Below are 18,553 nucleotides of genomic sequence, written 5' to 3' on the forward strand. Positions count from 1 at the left end.
GTGCACATTTTAACTCTTCCTTTTGAGAACTGGTGTACTTGAAGAACATAGATAGACACACAATTTGCTGTATGAACCATGAATTATTCATGAACTAAAAGCAGGCTTTAGTTACTCCTACATAGTTAACCAAGGTAAATACTATATATATCAGGTGACTTTGGACTAGTAACAATATCATAAGTAGTCTGGACTCTTCCGAAGTAGTACAATGGGTTAGCTCCAATCCATCGACTAGTCTCACCAAAACAAGTCAACTTTCGAGGCTGGAATATGCATGTGTTTCACTTTGCGAACAACCCTTCTTCTGTCTCAGTAAAGACTGTTTTTTGTGGTCTTATACCACCATTGGTTAGCCGAGCAAGAGGTGCCCTGTCTTGGATCACCTTCGTTCTATCCTCTGCAACACCTAGCTTCTTCCAATGTGGACCGACAAAACATTCAACAGCCACTCCCGCAAGCAAGCCTCCTAACTGCATGTGAATCAACCCAAGTATAAACTAATTAAGCATTTCATACAATATCGCTGCATGGATTACATGGATAGAGTTATTAATTAGGAGACCTACATGACCCCAGTTGTCTATGCGTTTCATTACGTAGAGGCCAACGCCCTGCACACAAACAAACATATGAGATCTGCACATGAAATTCAACAAACGCATGGCAGAAAAGAGAAGACAAACTAAGCTTATAATCAAACGATCGAAGAAGTAAATCACTACGTACCGCATTGATTACAACATCAAATGCAATTCGCCCTAAAGTTACATTTGTTTTCTCCAAATGGTTTCGGTGCCTCCACATATAAACAGCTTGTGCACCAATCTGATCATCAAGATAGAAGGTAGTGTAGTGAGAAGCAAGAAATTCCATCTTAATGACTTGGCCCGGTTACAAAATACAATGGTGGTAATCACAAGTAGGAAATATGTTGTATATGTAGGTCACATAATTCTTTTAACATTTACCTTTAGAAGAAAAACATGTCATACAAAAAAACCATGTGAGGGATACAAGATTTTGACATTCAGAATATATCTATATTATGCACGTGGGTTTTAGGTTGTTGACTAAATGTGTGGTGTGGCAATACCTATTAATGCAGAACAAATTACTTAGGTTCCAAGGCACTATATTTGGTTCAATAGAACAAGAGGGCTCACACTTTATTTCCATGCTTTTGATAATGTGCATTCTATCTATGTAGAGGACGAGAGCGATCTCTGATCAGTTGAATCATGCACCTTGATGTGACGGTTTTAGTCAATAGAAGCTTAATTATAGAAAACTGTGGAAACAAAGCCCATGTTCTCATCTGTAAGTGGCTAGTTCACAATAATGTCATATTCCTAGGCAAATTATAAATCACTATGGGGTTAAGCGGTTAAGCACAAATTTCTAAAGATGTATTTTTTCCAATAAACGAACATACCAATCCACAAATAGCAGTGGACGCACCAACAGAAGATCCGATGCCAGCACAGTAACTCATGAATGAACCTGTTATAACAATTTTGACAATACAAAGAGTCGGTTATCACATGAATACTACAAAAATAGCAAATATTATGCGTTATCCAAAGGGGAGAGGTAAAGGATGAAGAAACACCTACCTGCCAATGCCGAAGTGAAATAAATAGTTAGAAATCTTGCAGGGCCAGTGACCTCTTCCACCATAGGCCCAATATCATGCAAAGCGAGACTATTTACCTAGCATGGATCATCACGATGATATATATGTAGTTAGTTAGCAGCTGCAATGAATTATCTAAGAGTGTAACATTAATGCCAACTGAAACAAGCAGGAACATGTACCCCAAGATGAATAAGACCACCATGAAGGAAACATGGCGTCACCAAACGCCAGATCTGCCCTTTCTTGACCATCTCGTTGACCTTCAATCCATGGCAAAATCATCTCGGATTAGTTCAGCATTAATTAATATTGACCTGCAAATACACTTGAATGGAGTTTGAACCCACAGATTGTACAAACCTACCATAGCTCCGCACAGAGAAAGCCTCCCTCTTGCTGCTACATCCATGACGTAAACCCTTCGACGCAAGCGAGCAAGCAAAAAAGGAGGAACAAGATTTCAACAAGCGGATGCCTAAATTAAGAAGTCACTTTGATTCAAAAAATAGAAGGATAACTAAAGTTTAACACTGGGTCACGTACATGACATTGATGGCGAGAAGAGCGTTGGTGCAGTCCCTCTTGCGAGTCTTCTTCTTGTTGCTTCCAGTATCAATTGGGCCCATGGGCGGCGATTTCTGCTTATCCTCCGATGATGTGTCATCGATGAGAAGGCCGGCAGCGGAGAAGGACGCAGCAAAGAGCACATTCGTGAGGATGCGGCGAGGGCGGGGTGGCTTGGACGACGAAGAATGCCAACGTGATCCTCCTCCAAACCACCGACTGTTGTTGGGTACTGCTCTTGGCAAGACATGAAGTTCCCGCATGCCCTATGATTAAACAGATGATCAATAAAAACGCCCATAAAAGTAAATAAACCAAGCAACCATGCACATGAAAGCGTGAAAGAGCATGAAATTAAGTTGCATGACAAGTAATGTACCCCAAATATATATATTATAGGTCCATATGTGGCCCGGTGCAAGCAATCATGTAACAGTAAATATGTAAGGCATATACTGCCTCCGTCTCAAAATGAGTTTCAAAAAAGTGTCTTTGCTTTAGTAGAAACGTACCGGCGGCGAGCAGTGAAGGACACAATTTCCGAGTTGGGCAGCCGAAGAGCAGGAGACGGGAATATGTGCCGGAGGAAGAGGCTGGCTGATGGAGCGGAGTCGGAGCAGCAGCCGCGTCGCCATGGCAATGGGGACGGCGTTGTAGACAAGAATACCACGTACGTGCAGGCAGGCCTCTCGTTTTGACGGAGATCAATTAATGTGTTGTGTATATCGCTTAGCTTGGAAGTCAAGGATGAAAAAGTTAAAGTTTTGCTAAAGCACGTCTAGATGTGCTATAAATATTGCACATTTAAATTCAATATCATTGATCTTACACAACGATTCATGTAGGTATTTTTCTTTATTCTCTTTCCATTTTATTTATACTTGATTGAGTCATTTAGATGTGCAATAGCAGGAGCACATCTAGATATGTCCTAAACAGATCCAAAAAGTTATACTCCATAACCGTTTCGAATGGGACTGTTCACTTTACGAAAAGTAGTTTGTCTTTCCATCGGAGAGGACAGTCTGATTGTTTGGTTTTATTTTCTTTATATATGCCATCTTTAGCCAACTTACTCCTACTAGGAGGGCATCTCCAACGCAGACCCTTAAACCATCTATAATTGTTCGGACCATGCGGTCTGAATGTGTTGTGCCATCCAACACGGTTTTGTATCGGCCCATTCGATGGTCCGGACACACTTTTCCTCGTAAACCAGAGACAAACTAGAGGGCTTTGCGGGCGTCCGGACCGCTACCACGTCCGTTTCTGACTGCCTTGGCCCATCATTAACCCCTCCCTCGCCCGCGCGCGCTTCCCTCCCAAAACGGCGCTACTCTAGAGCGTCAATGCCAAATTCATGACCGGTCAGAGCGGCCGCGACCTCTGAGTGCGCCGGCATTAAAGTGGCACACCGACCGAGAGCGCCGCCCGTGCTGCTTCCCGGTGCAGGCGACTGCTCTGCGTGAAACGACACCCCATCGATCCGCCGCCCTACATTAATGATATGCGGTGCCGAGGAACCTACTCTGGTGCCACCCGTCCGTCTGTCTGCTGCCCACCATTAACCATACTACCGCGACCCATTGCAATCCGCCCGCTATATAAACTCCATCCCCGGCCATAGCCACAGTCATCCTCCTCCGGTCTCTTTCTCCTCACGGCACCACGCCTGCCATGGTCTCCTCACACTCAAAGCCGTCTGGGACAGCCTCTCGTCTGAGCATAAGAGGGAGACGACAGCCATTGTTGGCGGCTGGTAGGCCGGCAGGCAGATGGAGGCCGACGACGTCCAAATGGAGGACGCGGCCGAGGATGAGCCGGCGCCATCCTCCTCGCCTGTGCAGGCCGGCATCACCATCGGCGAGGCCCGTGCCCATTACACGGACATGGTGCGGGAGGAGCGGGAGGCCAAGTTCCGGCAGGTGCAGGCCGACCAGGCCTAGCTACAACCTCCATCTCCTCGACGAGCATCTTAGGATTTCTGGTCTAATATGAGATTCTCTTCCGATCGGCCAAGCATCTAAATTAGTTTCTCTCTACACAGAAGGCCTTGGAAGATTATTTGAAGCAATGACTTTTGATGCAGTTTGTTTACATCTAACGGGTGGCCTTGAAGAGTCTGCATCATTATCTGAACGTGGTGATCAATTTCTCTTTGAAAAACATCGTTTCAAAACCTAGATCAGTTCAGGGAAAACGCAGTAAGAAACTTAGGGCAAAGAGTAATACCGTAAAGGTGTACTGGGCTAAAACACATGCGCAGAGGGCCGATGTAACCTCGTTCTTCAGTTTGTACTTCAGTTGCCGGCCGCGGTCGGCTCGGCCTGGTTGCGTTACTTGCGTATACATGGTATTTAATCGAACGGCCGAGCCTGCTGCGCGGCGGATGGCATCGTATGCCTTCACATTTACCTGTGGGCTTCTTTTGTTTTTTGAGAAATAGCTGTGGGCTTTTGGTTGGACCATTGATGTTTTAAAGAGTTTACGGGCGGAGCCAGTAAAAAAAAAAGAATTTATGGGCTGAGAGGCTTCTGGCCGTGGTGCTAGCTTGATGGGTTGAACTAAGATTTTCTACTGGGTTCATACCAGCGACAAGGTGTATGCATGTACGTGGCGTGAAAAATCCATTGGGTCGAATTGCGCTGGCTCCACCCCTGGGCACGACCATCGCGCCGTAGGTGGACGTGGCGGAACAGAAGGCGCTGCTCGAATCCTACCGCTCCGCCCTCGACATCCATCGCTACCGCTGGCGGTACCACATCTGGCGGAATTATTACAGGCCGCCTACAGGGAGATTATCGAGGCGGCGGACGAGGTATTCAGCAAGAACGATGACGAGGAGGACAACTTCAGCTCCACAACGGCCGCACCCTGCCGCCACGACCACGAAGCCAACACGTGTGCAGCGCCGTCGGCAGCAAGGAAGAGTAGTGCATGGTAGGTCGCGTTGCTTAGATCCCAATAAGGCCATCGCTCCTTCCCTCCCGCTGAAACTAAGTTTGGCGGACTGATCATCGCCGGCCGATTAGCCGGTCAGGCTGCGGTGGTGGAGGCAGAACTGGATAGCGCCGAGGCGGAACTGGAGAAGGCGAAGGCAAGAGCCGGAGGCTTCACTTCTCGAGGCTCACGGTTGGACATGCGAACGGGCGCCGATGATCATTTAGATTAAGTTTAGAGTATGATTCAGTTAAAAATTATCCAAAATTTAATGAATTTCATTCGGTTTATACGAAAACCAGCCAGTTCGCATGAATTTCATCCGCTTACTTGAAACCCGGTTTGAAATGCATGTGGTTAGCGTTTGATGGCCGGCTCCCGCATTGTGTCCGTGGACTGCCCCCCCCCCCCCCCCCCCCCCCCCCCCGCCCTCCGCGGGTCCTCAGACGGATGCGGGAAAGAATTTGTGGGTCAGCCTTGAAAATGCCCTTACTAATTGCCTCTGCATATGCATATTTGGATGAACCAATGAGCAAACCAAAGAGCATCTCACTCCATGCATATGGAACATGATGATGCTACGAGAATATAGATACATCCATCCATCGAGCAGCCCCACGCTTGTACGTGCATGCATGGTGCGCGTGCGCACTACACACGTGTAATTGCACCCTTCCGACTCGCTCCGGTAATTGACCCTCATGAATCAGAACCACAATTGATTGTCAGCATGTTTTATAATCCAGACTAGCAAAACGGCCCGTATGTTGTAACGGAAGAAAAAAAATTATAATCTTCAATCGTCATGATCATATTTTGCTGCATCACCGAGATACACCCATTCTCATTTTCGTGAAATTGTGAACAGTTTTTAAAATCATGAACATTTTTTAAAGTCGTGAACATATCTGAAATTGTAAACAATTTTCAGATTCATGCAGATTTTTACAGATTTTCGAACATTTTCTAAAATCATGAAAAAGGAATTGTATTCATGAACATTTTATACGATTTGCAAACATTTTGTTTAAATTGTGAATATTTCTAGAATCGACGACCAATTTTTTGAAAATAGGTGGAACAATTTTGGAAATCCACGAACATTTTTTTGATTTAACGAACATTTTTGAAATGCATGATCTTTTTTGAATTTGTGAGCATTTTATGAATCAACAAACTATTTTATACGTCACAGATTTTTTTAATGTCTAGGATACTTTTCAATTCATGAAGATTTTATGAATTGGCGAAATTTTATTCAATTTCATTAATATTTTTTAATACACTAACTTTTTTAAGAAATCATCAACATTTTATGATTTCCCGAACATTTGTTTTCAAAAGTGCGAACTTTTTTGAATATGCGAACATTTTTAAAAATCGTGAATATTTTCTGAATCCATCCACATTTATGAATTATCCAATATTTTATTTCAAAATTCATTTTTTAATGTTTGGAACTTTCTTAAAGTCCCAAATTATTTAAATAAAAAAACAAAGAGGGAACAGGAAAACAAAAAATAAAAAACGAAATTAAAAAAAGGCTGCCCTAACATGGGCTTACCATAACATGCACGGTGTGTCTTCTACCAGTGCGCAGAGCGCAGTATAGAAAATTCTCGCGTTTGGACTTCATTTGATATATTTTTTCCGCGAAACAAAAGACATGTAACAAACAAGAACTGGCACTGGGCACTGAATTAATATGTTAGTCCAAAAAACCATGTAAATTTTGGCCAAAAGTATGTGGAAGTAGTAGGATAATGGCATGAAACAATTAGAAACTATAGATACGACAGAGACGTATCAGTGGCATCTCTCCAAATAGCTTGGACATGGTAAATAAATCACATATTTGTAATGGATTGCTGTTTTGATGATTGTGTTAGGTAGCTAATTAATTAATAGAGAGAAGTGTCCTCTCTTATCTCCGTGGTTGGTCGACGCTACGTACTATACGTATAGAGAGGCCCTCGACACACTAGTTAGTAAGAAAATGAAGGAAACCATTAAGTACAGAAGTTCGTCATGCATACCGAGAGAAGTGATCGACCTCTCCTTCTCCGAGAGATTGGTCGAACAACAAGTTTTCGTATTATCTATCCGACGCTACTGGCTACATACATATACAATATGTAAGATCTCTTACAATCTCCTAGCATTTGAACTCAAGTTCCACATGGTATTCTCCGGCTTTACTGATGACGTGGTCAAGAAAGAATCCCGCCAATTCCTCTTGAATTGCTTTCATGCGATCTTGTGGTAGGAGTTCATTCCGCATCTGCCACGTCTAATTTGAAGAAGGGGGTTAATACATATATATGAATGAAACTCAACATAAATGATGGTGTAATAAAATGAAATTGTGAATATTATTGCTTACGCACTTCATATTGTCTTTTAGAGTAGCCCCGCTTATCTTTGCAAGTCGCGTTATAGATGAACTCGCACACGTAGTATCCACAGTAATCATTCCCTTGTTCCTGCCACAAGCACTTTACGAGAAATAGAGGTCAATCAAACTGATAATGAAGCATTATAAATGACATTGATGAAAGTAGCTAGAATCAACGGGAGATGCGCGCAACTAGCTAGCTAGTAGTACTTACTTTCGGGTATGTATATCGCAGCTCCTTCGGCAGTCCCGGAGCTTCTGCGGTGAACTTTTTCCAAACCCTGCAAGACAAAGAAAATAATTATTACTTGAGATATCAGGAAATGAACAAAAAGTTGCCGATATGGTGCGATAATGATCGATTGAACTTACTTGTTGAGAATTTTAGTCATGTCCGCATAGGTCTCGAGATCTTTTCGTCTCGAGTCTAAGACGGTTACTAGTCCCTGCTCAAGCTTAATCTCCAGGAGAATATAGTGGAAGCTGCGCACACATGCATAACTCATCAATTACATTACTATAACCTCGCTCAAGTAATAAGGGAAACCGAATATGCACATGACAGTAACACTCACTCGAAGTTGTAAGAAAGAGTATTAAATCTTTGTTTTGATTTATTATCAATGATTTGAGCAAGTTGGCCTCGGCATCTTTGGCGCTCTTTTTAACCTGAAATTCATCTATGAGATTTGTGTTAATGAACCCAATATCATACATCTCTGTTTTTCTGCACTCGACGATCTTCAATCTGCATAATATAGTGAGGATAATTATAAATACATGCAATAAAATAGCTGAGCTATATATAGAGACTTAATGACATAAGTAGTACTTACAGACAGTACCAAGTGACCGTTAATTTATCGAGGGCCTTTTGATTGAAGAATTGGAAGAACTCCTCAAATGGAACATACAACAGATCAATCCCAACGAGGTCGTGCTCCTCTTTAACTCTCAGATACAAAGTATCCGCCCCCAGACTCTTTGCAGGTTTTCATGTACCAATCATGGAATCTTCGCATCATCGTTGTTAGAGATTTTCCATCTTTGACGAGAGGCTTCTCGTACTCGTATCTATGTTCGTCCACCTCCAAGAAATCATAATGTACATCGTCGGGCAGGTAATCTCCAAGATTGCTAAAACCGGGCATCATCCCCGGATCATTAGCGACGATGTCGCTAGACACATTGAGCAGGGGGGGGGGGCACGATTGGTTCGCTTGTTCGCCGAGCTGGGCAATTTTTTTCCCAGCTGCTCATCGTTCTTTTAACCTTTGGTCACTGACAGTACTTCCCGACCGCTCCGCTTTGAGATATACCTTTTCAGTAACGCGCTCATAGTTGGTTTTCGGCGGAGACTTTGGTGGTTTCCTAAGGGCATAGATAGTGCGCTTTGCTTTCACCGGATCTACCTTCTCCTCCGGAGGTGGATGTCTCTTTGCTTTCACCCCTTCAAAGAAGTCCTTCACTTCTTTTTCCACGATCTTCTTGTTTTCTTCCACGGTCCTCTCGTACGGTAACTTCTCTAGAGGCTTGAGAGGTGGACCGTATCTGTATTGCCTCCCGCCTCTGGCTGTACTGCTAGACGCCGGAGCAGACGGAGCGGCTGCGGCTGTCTTCTTTCGTGCTTGCTTACGAGGCGGAGGAGAAGGACTACGACGCGCCGGAGCAGCCGGGGCGGCGGCGGGTCTCTTCCGCCCTTGCTGGCGAGGCGGAGAAGGAGGACGCTGGTGGCTGCTCGGGCGTGCCGGCACAGGCGGAGAAGAAGGCGGAGTGCCGCCACGCGCCGGAGAAGGAGGCTGAGTGCCCTGATCACTCGCCGGAGGAGGAGGCGGTGGAGGAGGCGGAGTGCCCTGACTCGCTGGAGGAGGAGGAGGAGGCGGAGGCGTCCAGTTTGGAAGGTTGATGAGCTCCTTCCGCCATAGGCATGGAGTCTTCAGACAAGAACCCAGCCGAGTCTCCCCGTCACCCGTAGGGTGGTCAAGCTGGAGGTCCTCAAATCCTTCTGTGATTTCATCCACCATCACCCTAGCATATCCTTCTGGAATCGGCTGGCAGTGAAAAGTTGCGCCAGGTTCAGGAGGTGCAACAGAGCCAACAGCCGCCTTGAATTTCAATTCCATCCACTGCATCATAAGGTGGCAATGCTGAGACTCCGTGATAGCATCCACGGGGTAGCTAGCAGGAGCCGTGAAGACAGGCTCCTGAAGCAGCTCCGTGGAAGCCACGCTGCTTCTCCGCTGAGATGGCGGGGTAGCTTTGGGTGTAGCTTCGGCAGGTCGCGTGCTGCGAACTGCATCTCGTTCCTCTAGCGCTTGTACCCTTGCGTGCAGCGCCTCTAGTTGGGTCAACTCCTTTTTCTTCTTCCTCACCCAGCGTTTGTAACCGCCTGCGTCGGGAAATCCAGCCTTCCACGAAAGGGAGCCTGGCGTGCCTCGTGTCCGTCCGAGGTGCTCAGGATTCCCGAGGGCCTTTGTGAGCTCGTCGTTCTCTCTGTCCGGAACGAACGTCCCTTGCTGCGCCTTTTCGATATACTCCTGAAGCTTCTCGATGGGTGTGTTCAGCTGCTCGTTGGTCCAAACGCACTTCCCTGTTACAGGGTCCAATTTTCCCCCAACCCCAAAGAACCAAGTCCTACAACGGTCTGGCCAGCGTCGCGTCGCTGGTTCGATCCCTTTATCAATGAGGCCATTCTCAGCCTTGTCCCACAACGGCCGGGCTTTCAGGTAGCGACCTGACCCCGTGCGATGGTGATGCTTCTTCTTTGCAGCATTTTTCTTATTTGTCGTTGACATCTTCGCTGCTCTCTCAGATTTCTTTTTGGTGACAAATGCGGGCCACTGATCTTTGATCTTCTCAAATCGGCCAATGAATTCTGGAGTCTTGTCTTGGTCGACAAACGATGATTTTAGCTCATTCTTCCACCTCCTGAATAGCTCAGCCATCTTCCTAAGAGCATAAGCCTTGATCATTGGCTTTTTAACTGGATTCTCCGGATCTTCCTCTGGCGGGAAGGTGAAATTTTCTTGCAGCGCGGTCCAAAGATCAGCTTTCTGCCTATCGCTGACATAAGACACCTGAGAGTCTATGTCCTTAGGCTTCAACCATTGCTCGATGCTGATCGGGATCATGTCCCTAACTAGAACCCCGCACCGAGCATTAAATTTTTGCTTGGTCCGGAGGGGTTCAATCGGTTGGCCAGCGCGATCAATTCCGATGATCGTGTACCTTTCATCCGTGCGCAACTTTCTCTGCGGGCCTCGTCTCGTTACCGAAGTGTTGCTCGATCCGGAGGGCTAGAAAAGAAGAAAAAGAAGAGAGTTAATATGTGTACATACCAAAAACAATTAATGCATCAATTAGCTATATAGTCAGCACATGCTTAATTAACTAATATATATACCTGGCCGGACTCCGTTCGGTCACCGGAGCCGTCATCACGGTGTCCTTCCTCCTCCATTCGGTCACCGAAGCCGTCATCACGGTGTCCTTCCTCCTCCATTGTTTGATCATCGTCGTAGCCTGCTTCTTCATCCTGTCTTTCCAGACCATCGGTGCATGTGTCGTTGAGAAACGACAAGACGGCATCACTTCCGTGTGCGATTATCTCCCCCAACACCGCTTCTTTTGCTTCGTCTCGGGGGTGTGGATCCATAGTTTCTGCAAATATTTACAACATGGCAATTATTATTCAAACATGACAGATGGATATATTAGTGGCAAACGTAGAACTAGCTAGCAGCACAATAAGGAATCATATTAGTGGCCTGGCCTCGACGCTTCTCTAGGGTTTGGGGTGGCCTTGGCAACGCTTCAAGGGTTTGGGGTGGCCTCAACAATGCTTCAAGGGTTTGGGGTGGCCTCGACGACAACGCTCTTTTAACTTGGTAAATTTGGGTGGCCTCAAGAGAGTTTGTCGATCGGGTAGGGGCGCGGCGGGAGGGGGTAGGAGACCGACATCATTTTTTTCTAGGGTTTGGGTGTCCTCGAGAGTTTTGGTCGAGCGAGAGGGCCGGGGGGTGCTCCCGTGGTATAAGTTATCACGGTCGAGAGGGGGTATATATATCGACCGCCCCTCATGTCGAAGTTATCCGGGAGGGGGTTATATCGACAACGACGACATACATACATGGGAAAATAATGTTATCGGGGAGGGGGTATATCGACCCCCCTCGTGTTGAAGTTATCAAGATAGAAGAGAAGAAGAAAAAATAGAATTTTCTTCTTTTTTCATCTTCTTATTTATTTCACCTCTTCTTCTCCTTTCTTCCTCTTCTTATTTTCCTTTTTCCTCTCCTTCTTTTTCTTCTTCTTCCTTCTTCCTAGCTAGATATATAAAACTTTTCTAAAAATGTAACTTTTGCATATATATAAAACTTTTCTAAAAATATGCATATATAAAACTTTTTCTTCTTCTTCTCCTTCTTCCTTCTCGCTTCCTTCTTCCTAAATATATAAAACTTTTCTAAAAATGAAACTAACCTAAAATGTACTAAATCAGAGAACATATATAGATAAAACTTTTCTAAAAATCTAACTTTTGCATATATGAACATATACAGAGAACATACATACATATATACATTTTTATAAAAAAGCAAAAAACAAATCATCATATATATGAACAAAAAATCTGAAAAAACAGGACATATAATCATATATACACACATACATATACTCACACATATACATATAATCTAGAAAAAAAACATCATATAAATGTGGGAAAAAACAGGGAGGAAGGGGGCGGCGCCGGCCTGACCAACGTGGTCGGGGCAGGGGCAGAGGCGACGGCTGCGTGGTCGGGGCGGGGCAGGGGCGACGACGGCGTGGTCGGGCCGGGGCAGGGGCGACGGCGGCGTGGGCGGGGCGGGGCGACGGCGGCGTGGTCGGGAGAGGGGCGGCGGCGTCGACGGGGCAGAGGGCGGCGACGGCGTCGACGGGGCGAGCTCGGGCAGCCTGGCGGCGTCGTCGGGGCGGGGCAACTGCAGAGATGAGTGTGAAAAACGCAAAGTGTTTTCTTATATACCAAGGGCATTAGTACCGGTTCATGCCACCAACCGGAACCAATGCCCCCTTTAGTACCGGTTGGTGCCACCAACCGGGACCAAATGTCTCTTTTCAGCAGCCCAAAGGGCGAGAAGCGGCGGCCTTTGGTCCCGGTTGGAGGCACCAACCGGTACTAAAGGGCGGCATTGGTTCCGGTTGGTGGCACGAACCGGTACCAATGCCACCCTTTTAGTCCCGGTTGGTGCCACCAACCGAGACTAAAGGCCGCGCACAACGGCGTGGTGGTGGGAGTTTAGTCCCACCTCGCTAGTTGAGAGGGCGCGCAGTGGTTTATAAGCCCCACTGCCGCACCCCTCTCGAACTCCTCTCTATTGCAGGCTTACGGGCCTAATTGTCACTGCTATGCCAGATGGGCCTACTCGGCCTTCTGCGGGCCTGAATCCTGGCACATTGATGGGTTTCTAGTCGTATTCAGGCCGTGGTGGCCTAGTAGGTGGCAAATTGTTTTCCCAGTTTTTTGTTTTCTTTTTTGCTTTTTTTGTTTTGTTTCTAGTTACAACAAAATACTTATTTATTTCATTTCATTTTATTTTGTTTCTAATTACTTATTTATTTTATTTTATGATAATTCTTTTTGCTATTAAAGTTTCTAACAAAAAAAGTTCTTTATGAAAATTCTATTTGATTTTAATGATTTTGAATAGAAAATACTTTGATAATTTTAGTTGCATGAATTTTATATAATTTTAGTAGAGGTTGCTTATAATGTTTTGAACAGAAAATACTTTGATAATTTTAGTTTCATAAATTTCATTTATTTTATTAAAGTTTATTTTATTTTATTTTATTTTGTTTCTACTTATATATTTTATTATAGTTTATATTATTTTGTTTCTAATTACTCATTTATTTTATTTTATGATAATTCTTTTTGCTATTAAAGTTTATAACAAAAAAGTTGCTTATGAAAATTCATTTTGCTTTTAATGATTTTGAATAGAATATACTTTGATAATTCATCATTTCACCCACATAGCATGTGCAAGAAAAGTACAGCGGGTTACGCGAAAAACTGGATGAACTTCGTGTACAAAATGGAAAATCTCTTTCGAAGTATCAGGGTTTAATACGGAAACTCGTCTGTTACAAAGGGATTTTATTTTTTGAACTTATTTGAAGTCCATAGTTTTTCTGTGTTCAAAATGCACCATTCAAAGCCACATCATCAATTTTCAACCCTTTCTGACTTCATTTGTTATTTTTCATGCATTTACTGATTATTTTGAGCTATATGACCCTGAAATTGAAAAAACATTTCAAATGAACTCTGAAAAGGTTGAAAGTTGGCATGGTATCATCATTTTACCCACATAGCATGTGCAAGAAAGTAGAGAGGGTTACGACAAAAATTGGATGCACTTCGTGTACAAAACAGACAATCTCTTTCGAAGTATCAGGGTTTCATACGGAAACTCGTCTGTTACAAAGGGATTTCATTTTTTTGAACTTATTTGAAGTCCATAGTTTTTATGTGTCCAAAATGCACCATTCAAAGCCACATCATCAATTTTCAACCCTTTCTGACTTCATTTGTTATTTTTCATGCATTTACTGATTATTTTGAGCTATATGACCCTGAAATTGAAAAACATTTCAAATGAACTCTAAAAAGGTTGAAAGTTGGCATGGTATCATCATTTGACCCACATAGCATGTGCAAGAAAGTAGAGAGGGTTACGACAAAAATTGGATGCACTTCGTGTACAAAACAGACAATCTCTTTCGAAGTATCAGGGTTTCATACGGAAACTCGTCTGTTACAAAGGGATTTCATTTTTTTGAACTTATTTGAAGTCCATAGTTTTTATGTGTCCAAAATGCACCATTCAAAGCCACATCATCAATTTTCAACCCTTTCTGACTTCATTTATTATTTTTCATGCATTTACTGATTATTTTGAGCTATATGACCCTGAAATTGAAAAACACTACAAATGAACTCTAAAAAGGTTGAAAGTTGGCATGGTATCATCATTTGACCCACATAGCATGTGCAAGAAAGTAGAGAGGGTTACGACAAAAATTGGATGCACTTCGTGTACAAAACAGACAATCTCTTTCGAAGTATCAGGGTTTCATACGGAAACTCGTCTATTACAAAGAGATTTCATTTTCTTGAACTTATTTGAAGTCCACAGTTTTTCTGTGTTCAAAATGCTTCAAAGCCACATCATCAATTTTCAACCCTTTCTGACTTCATTTGTTATTTTTCATGCATTTACTGATTATTTTGAGCTATATGACCCTGAAATTGAAAAACATTTCAAATGAACTCTGAAAAGGTTAAAAGTTGGCATGGTATCATCATTTGACCCACATAGCATGTGCAAGAAAGTAGAGAGGGTTACGACAAAAATTAGATGGACTTCGTGTACAAAACAGACATTCTCTTTCGAAGTATCAGGGTTTCATACGGAAACTCGTCTGTTACAAAGGGATTTCATTTTCTTGAACTTATTTGAAGTCCATAGTTTTTATGTGTTCAAAATGCACCATTCAAAGCCACATCATCAATTTTCAACCCTTTCTGACTTCATTTGTTATTTTTCATGCATTTACTGATTATTTTGAGCTATATGACCCTGAAATTGAAAAACATTTCAAATGAACTCTGAAAAGGTTGAAAGTTGGCACGATATCATCATTTGACCCACATAGGATGTGCAAGAAAGTAGAGAGGGTTACGACCAAAATTGGATGCACTTCGTGTACAAAACAGACAATCTCTTTCGAAGTATCAGGGTTTCATACGGAAACTCATCTGTTACAAAGGGATTTCATTTTTTTGAACTTATTTTAACTCCATAGTTTTTCTGTGTTCAAAATGCACCATTCAAAGCCACATCATCAATTTTCAACCCTTTCCGACTTCATTTGTTATTTTTCATGCATTTACTGATTATTTTGAGCTATATGACCCTGAAATTGAAAAACATTTCAAATGAACTCTGAAAAGGTTGAAAGTTGGCATGGTATCATCATTTGACCCACATAGCATGTGCAAGAAAGTAGAGAGGGTTACGACAAAAATTAGATGGACTTCGTGTACAAAACAGACAATCTCTTTCGAAGTATCAGGGTTTCATACGGAAACCCGTCTGTTACAAAGGGATTTCATTTTCTTGAACTTATTTGAAGTCCATAGTTTTTATGTGTTCAAAATGCACCATTCAAAGCCACATCATCAATTTTCAACCCTTTCTGACTTCATTTGTTATTTTTCATGCATTTACTGATTATTTTGAGCTATATGACCCTGAAATTGAAAAACATTTCAAATGAACTCTGAAACGGTTGAAAGTTGGCACGGTATCATCATTTGACCCACATAGCATGTGCAACAAAGTAGAGAGGGTTACGACAAAAATTGGATGCACTTCGTGTACAAAACAGACAATCTCTTTCGAAGTATCAGGGTTTCATACGGAAACTCGTCTGTTACAAAGGGATTTTATTTTTTTGAACTTATTTTAACTCCATAGTTTTTCTGTGTTCAAAATGCACCATTCAAAGCCACATCATCAATTTTCAACCCTTTCCGACTTCATTTGTTATTTTTCATGCATTTACTGATTATTTTGAGCTATATGACCCTGAAATTGAAAAACATTTCAAATGAACTCTGAAAAGGTTGAAAGTTGGCATGGTATCATCATTTGACCCACATAGTATGTGCAATAAAGTAGAGAGGGTTACGACAAAAATTGGATGCATTTCGTGTACAAAACAGACAATCTCTTTCGAAGTATCAGGGTTTCATACGGAAACTCGTCTGTTACAAAGGGATTTCATTTTTTTGAACTTATTTGAACTCCATAGTTTTTCTGTGTTCAAAATGCACCATCGAAAGCCACATCATCAATTGTCAACCCTTTCTGACTTCATTTGTTATTTTTCATGCATTTACTAATTTTTTTCAGCTATAGGACCCTGCAATTGAAAAGCACTACAAATGAACATGGATAGATAAGTGACCAAATTAATAGTAGTTCATCATCACATTAAAACCAAAGTACATACATAGTTCAAATTGAACAACATATAGCTCTCCAGAGCATCTAGTTAAACCATACATTGAAACTATGTAAAACCTTTCAATGCAACAACAAATGCGATCATAATCACAACTAAGGTAACAATTGATCCAACGGCATAATGATACCAAGCCCCGGTATGAATGGCATATTTTCTAATCTTTCTAATTTTCAACCGCATTGCATCCATCTTGATCTTGTGATCATCGACGACATCCGCAACATGCAACTCCAATATCATCTCCTCCTCCTCAATTTTTTTATTTTTTCCTTCAAGTAATTGTTTTCTTCTTCAACTAAATTTAATCTCTCGACAATAGGGTCAGTTGGAATTTCTGGTTCAACCACCTCCTACATAAATAAAATCTATGTCATGTTGGTCGGCATAATTGTCATAAACAATAAATGAACCAAATAGTTATAAAAAGATAATATATACCACATCCGAATCATAGACAGGACGAGGGCCGACGGGGGCGGATACCAGAACCATCGCACTATATAATAACAAGGAATAATAAAAGTAAGAAAATTAGACAAGTATCTATCTGAAGTAAGAATTTTATTCTTTCAGAAAGAAGATAAGAACAAGAGGCTCACCACGGTGGTGCCGGCGACGAGATCGGCGCGGGCGATCGACGGCGGTGAAGACGGGGACGGGACGTGACAGACCGCTAAACCTAAAAAAATCTCGGGGAAAATGGAGCTCGGAGGTCGACTTTCGAGAGAAGAAATATTAACTAGTGTGGCTCGGACATTTCATCGAACACCTCATGTGCATAGGAGGTGAGCTAGAGCACCCAAATGCCCTCCCCTCGCCGGCCAGCAAAAAACAGAGCAACATGGAGTGCTCTGCTCGCCGACGATGGGCTATATATAGGCAACTCATTTGTCCCGGTTCGTGGCTGGAATCGGGACCAATGGATGTGGAGGCCCATTGGTCCCGGTTCGTGCCTAGAACCGGGACAAATGGGTCCAGACGAACCGGGACCAAAGCCCACGAGGCCCCGGCCGGCCACCTGGGCTCACGAACCGGGACGAATGCACCCATTGGTCCCGGTTCGTATAAGAACCGGGACTAATGGGCTGGCCAGGCCCGAACGAAAGCCCCTTTTTCTACTAGTGAGACTACACTTTTTCCCCTATATGTTGCTTTTCCGCAAGATTTTCCATTCTTAAATTTGATTTTGGCTCCTTGTACGTTTTATAACACAAATCACACAGTTTGAATTTGTAGAGCTTAGTTGAGTTGGTATTAATTTATTGCATGGCATGGTGAAAAACAATGTTACACACCACATCAACCCATGACCATATGTGATTTACATTTTAAAGGCCATCTTCAATCATGGGGAAGTTGGGCATGCGTTTTATGTGATTTATTTGGGTCCAGAGAAAACAGGCCCAAAACTTGATCTAATTTTGGCTGTCATTCAAAAAGATGACATACATACACTTGGCCTTGGAGTCAAATCGCCCCTGAGTTCTCTTTATTTCAGTTGGTTGAGCAGATAAAAGATTGTGTTTTGGATAGCTCACAGCCAGCATATATAGACAGTCTATGATGTACATTAATGTTAACAATGTTCTTTTGAGAATGGATGTACTTGATAACAAATAGTTAGCCGTGTGAACCATGAAACAAAACATCAGACATTATTTATACTTTTAAACAAGGTAAATACAACAATTGCATGTGACTTTGTAGTAGTGGTTAACAAAAAACGGCCACAACTGCATCTAAACACTAGTACAGTAGGCTCCATTGCAAGTGTGGAATCTAGCTAGATTCTGGAGACTACTAGGAGATGTCTGCACTTTGTAAACGACACTCCAACTGCTTAATTAATATGGGTATTTGTGTAGGGGCATGTTGATTCAATGTACAAGCCAAGAAGTAACTATGGTCTT

General features: G+C 42.9%; 1 protein-coding gene across 1 annotated transcript; it reads right to left on the bottom strand.

The window, feature by feature from the left end:
* Nucleotides 1–284: 284 nt before the first annotated feature.
* Nucleotides 285–2,838, bottom strand: LOC109753650 (RHOMBOID-like protein 10, chloroplastic). Its single transcript, XM_020312563.1, has 8 exons — nucleotides 2,716–2,838; nucleotides 2,183–2,469; nucleotides 2,004–2,058; nucleotides 1,617–1,713; nucleotides 1,436–1,503; nucleotides 730–828; nucleotides 570–614; nucleotides 285–473 (listed from the first exon to the last, which is right to left on the bottom strand). Exons 1-8 carry the CDS (start codon nucleotides 2,836–2,838, stop codon nucleotides 285–287), a joined length of 963 nt encoding a protein of 320 aa, XP_020168152.1.
* Between the last annotated feature and the right edge of the window lie 15,715 nt (nucleotides 2,839–18,553).

Source organism: Aegilops tauschii, chromosome 2, assembly GCF_002575655.3.
Source record: "Aegilops tauschii subsp. strangulata cultivar AL8/78 chromosome 2, Aet v6.0, whole genome shotgun sequence".
Lineage (NCBI taxonomy): Eukaryota > Viridiplantae > Streptophyta > Magnoliopsida > Poales > Poaceae > Aegilops > Aegilops tauschii.

Coding starts and splice junctions, on each gene's coding strand:
- LOC109753650 (XM_020312563.1), bottom strand. CDS start 2,838: ATGGCGACGCGGCTGCTGCTCCGACTCCGCTCCATCAGCCAGCCTCTT. Junction 2,470..2,715: donor TCCTTCACTGCTCGCCGCCG/GTACGTTTCTAC, acceptor GTTTAATCATAG/GGCATGCGGGAACTTCATGT. Junction 2,059..2,182: donor CTTCTCGCCATCAATGTCAT/GTACGTGACCCA, acceptor CTTGCGTCGAAG/GGTTTACGTCATGGATGTAG.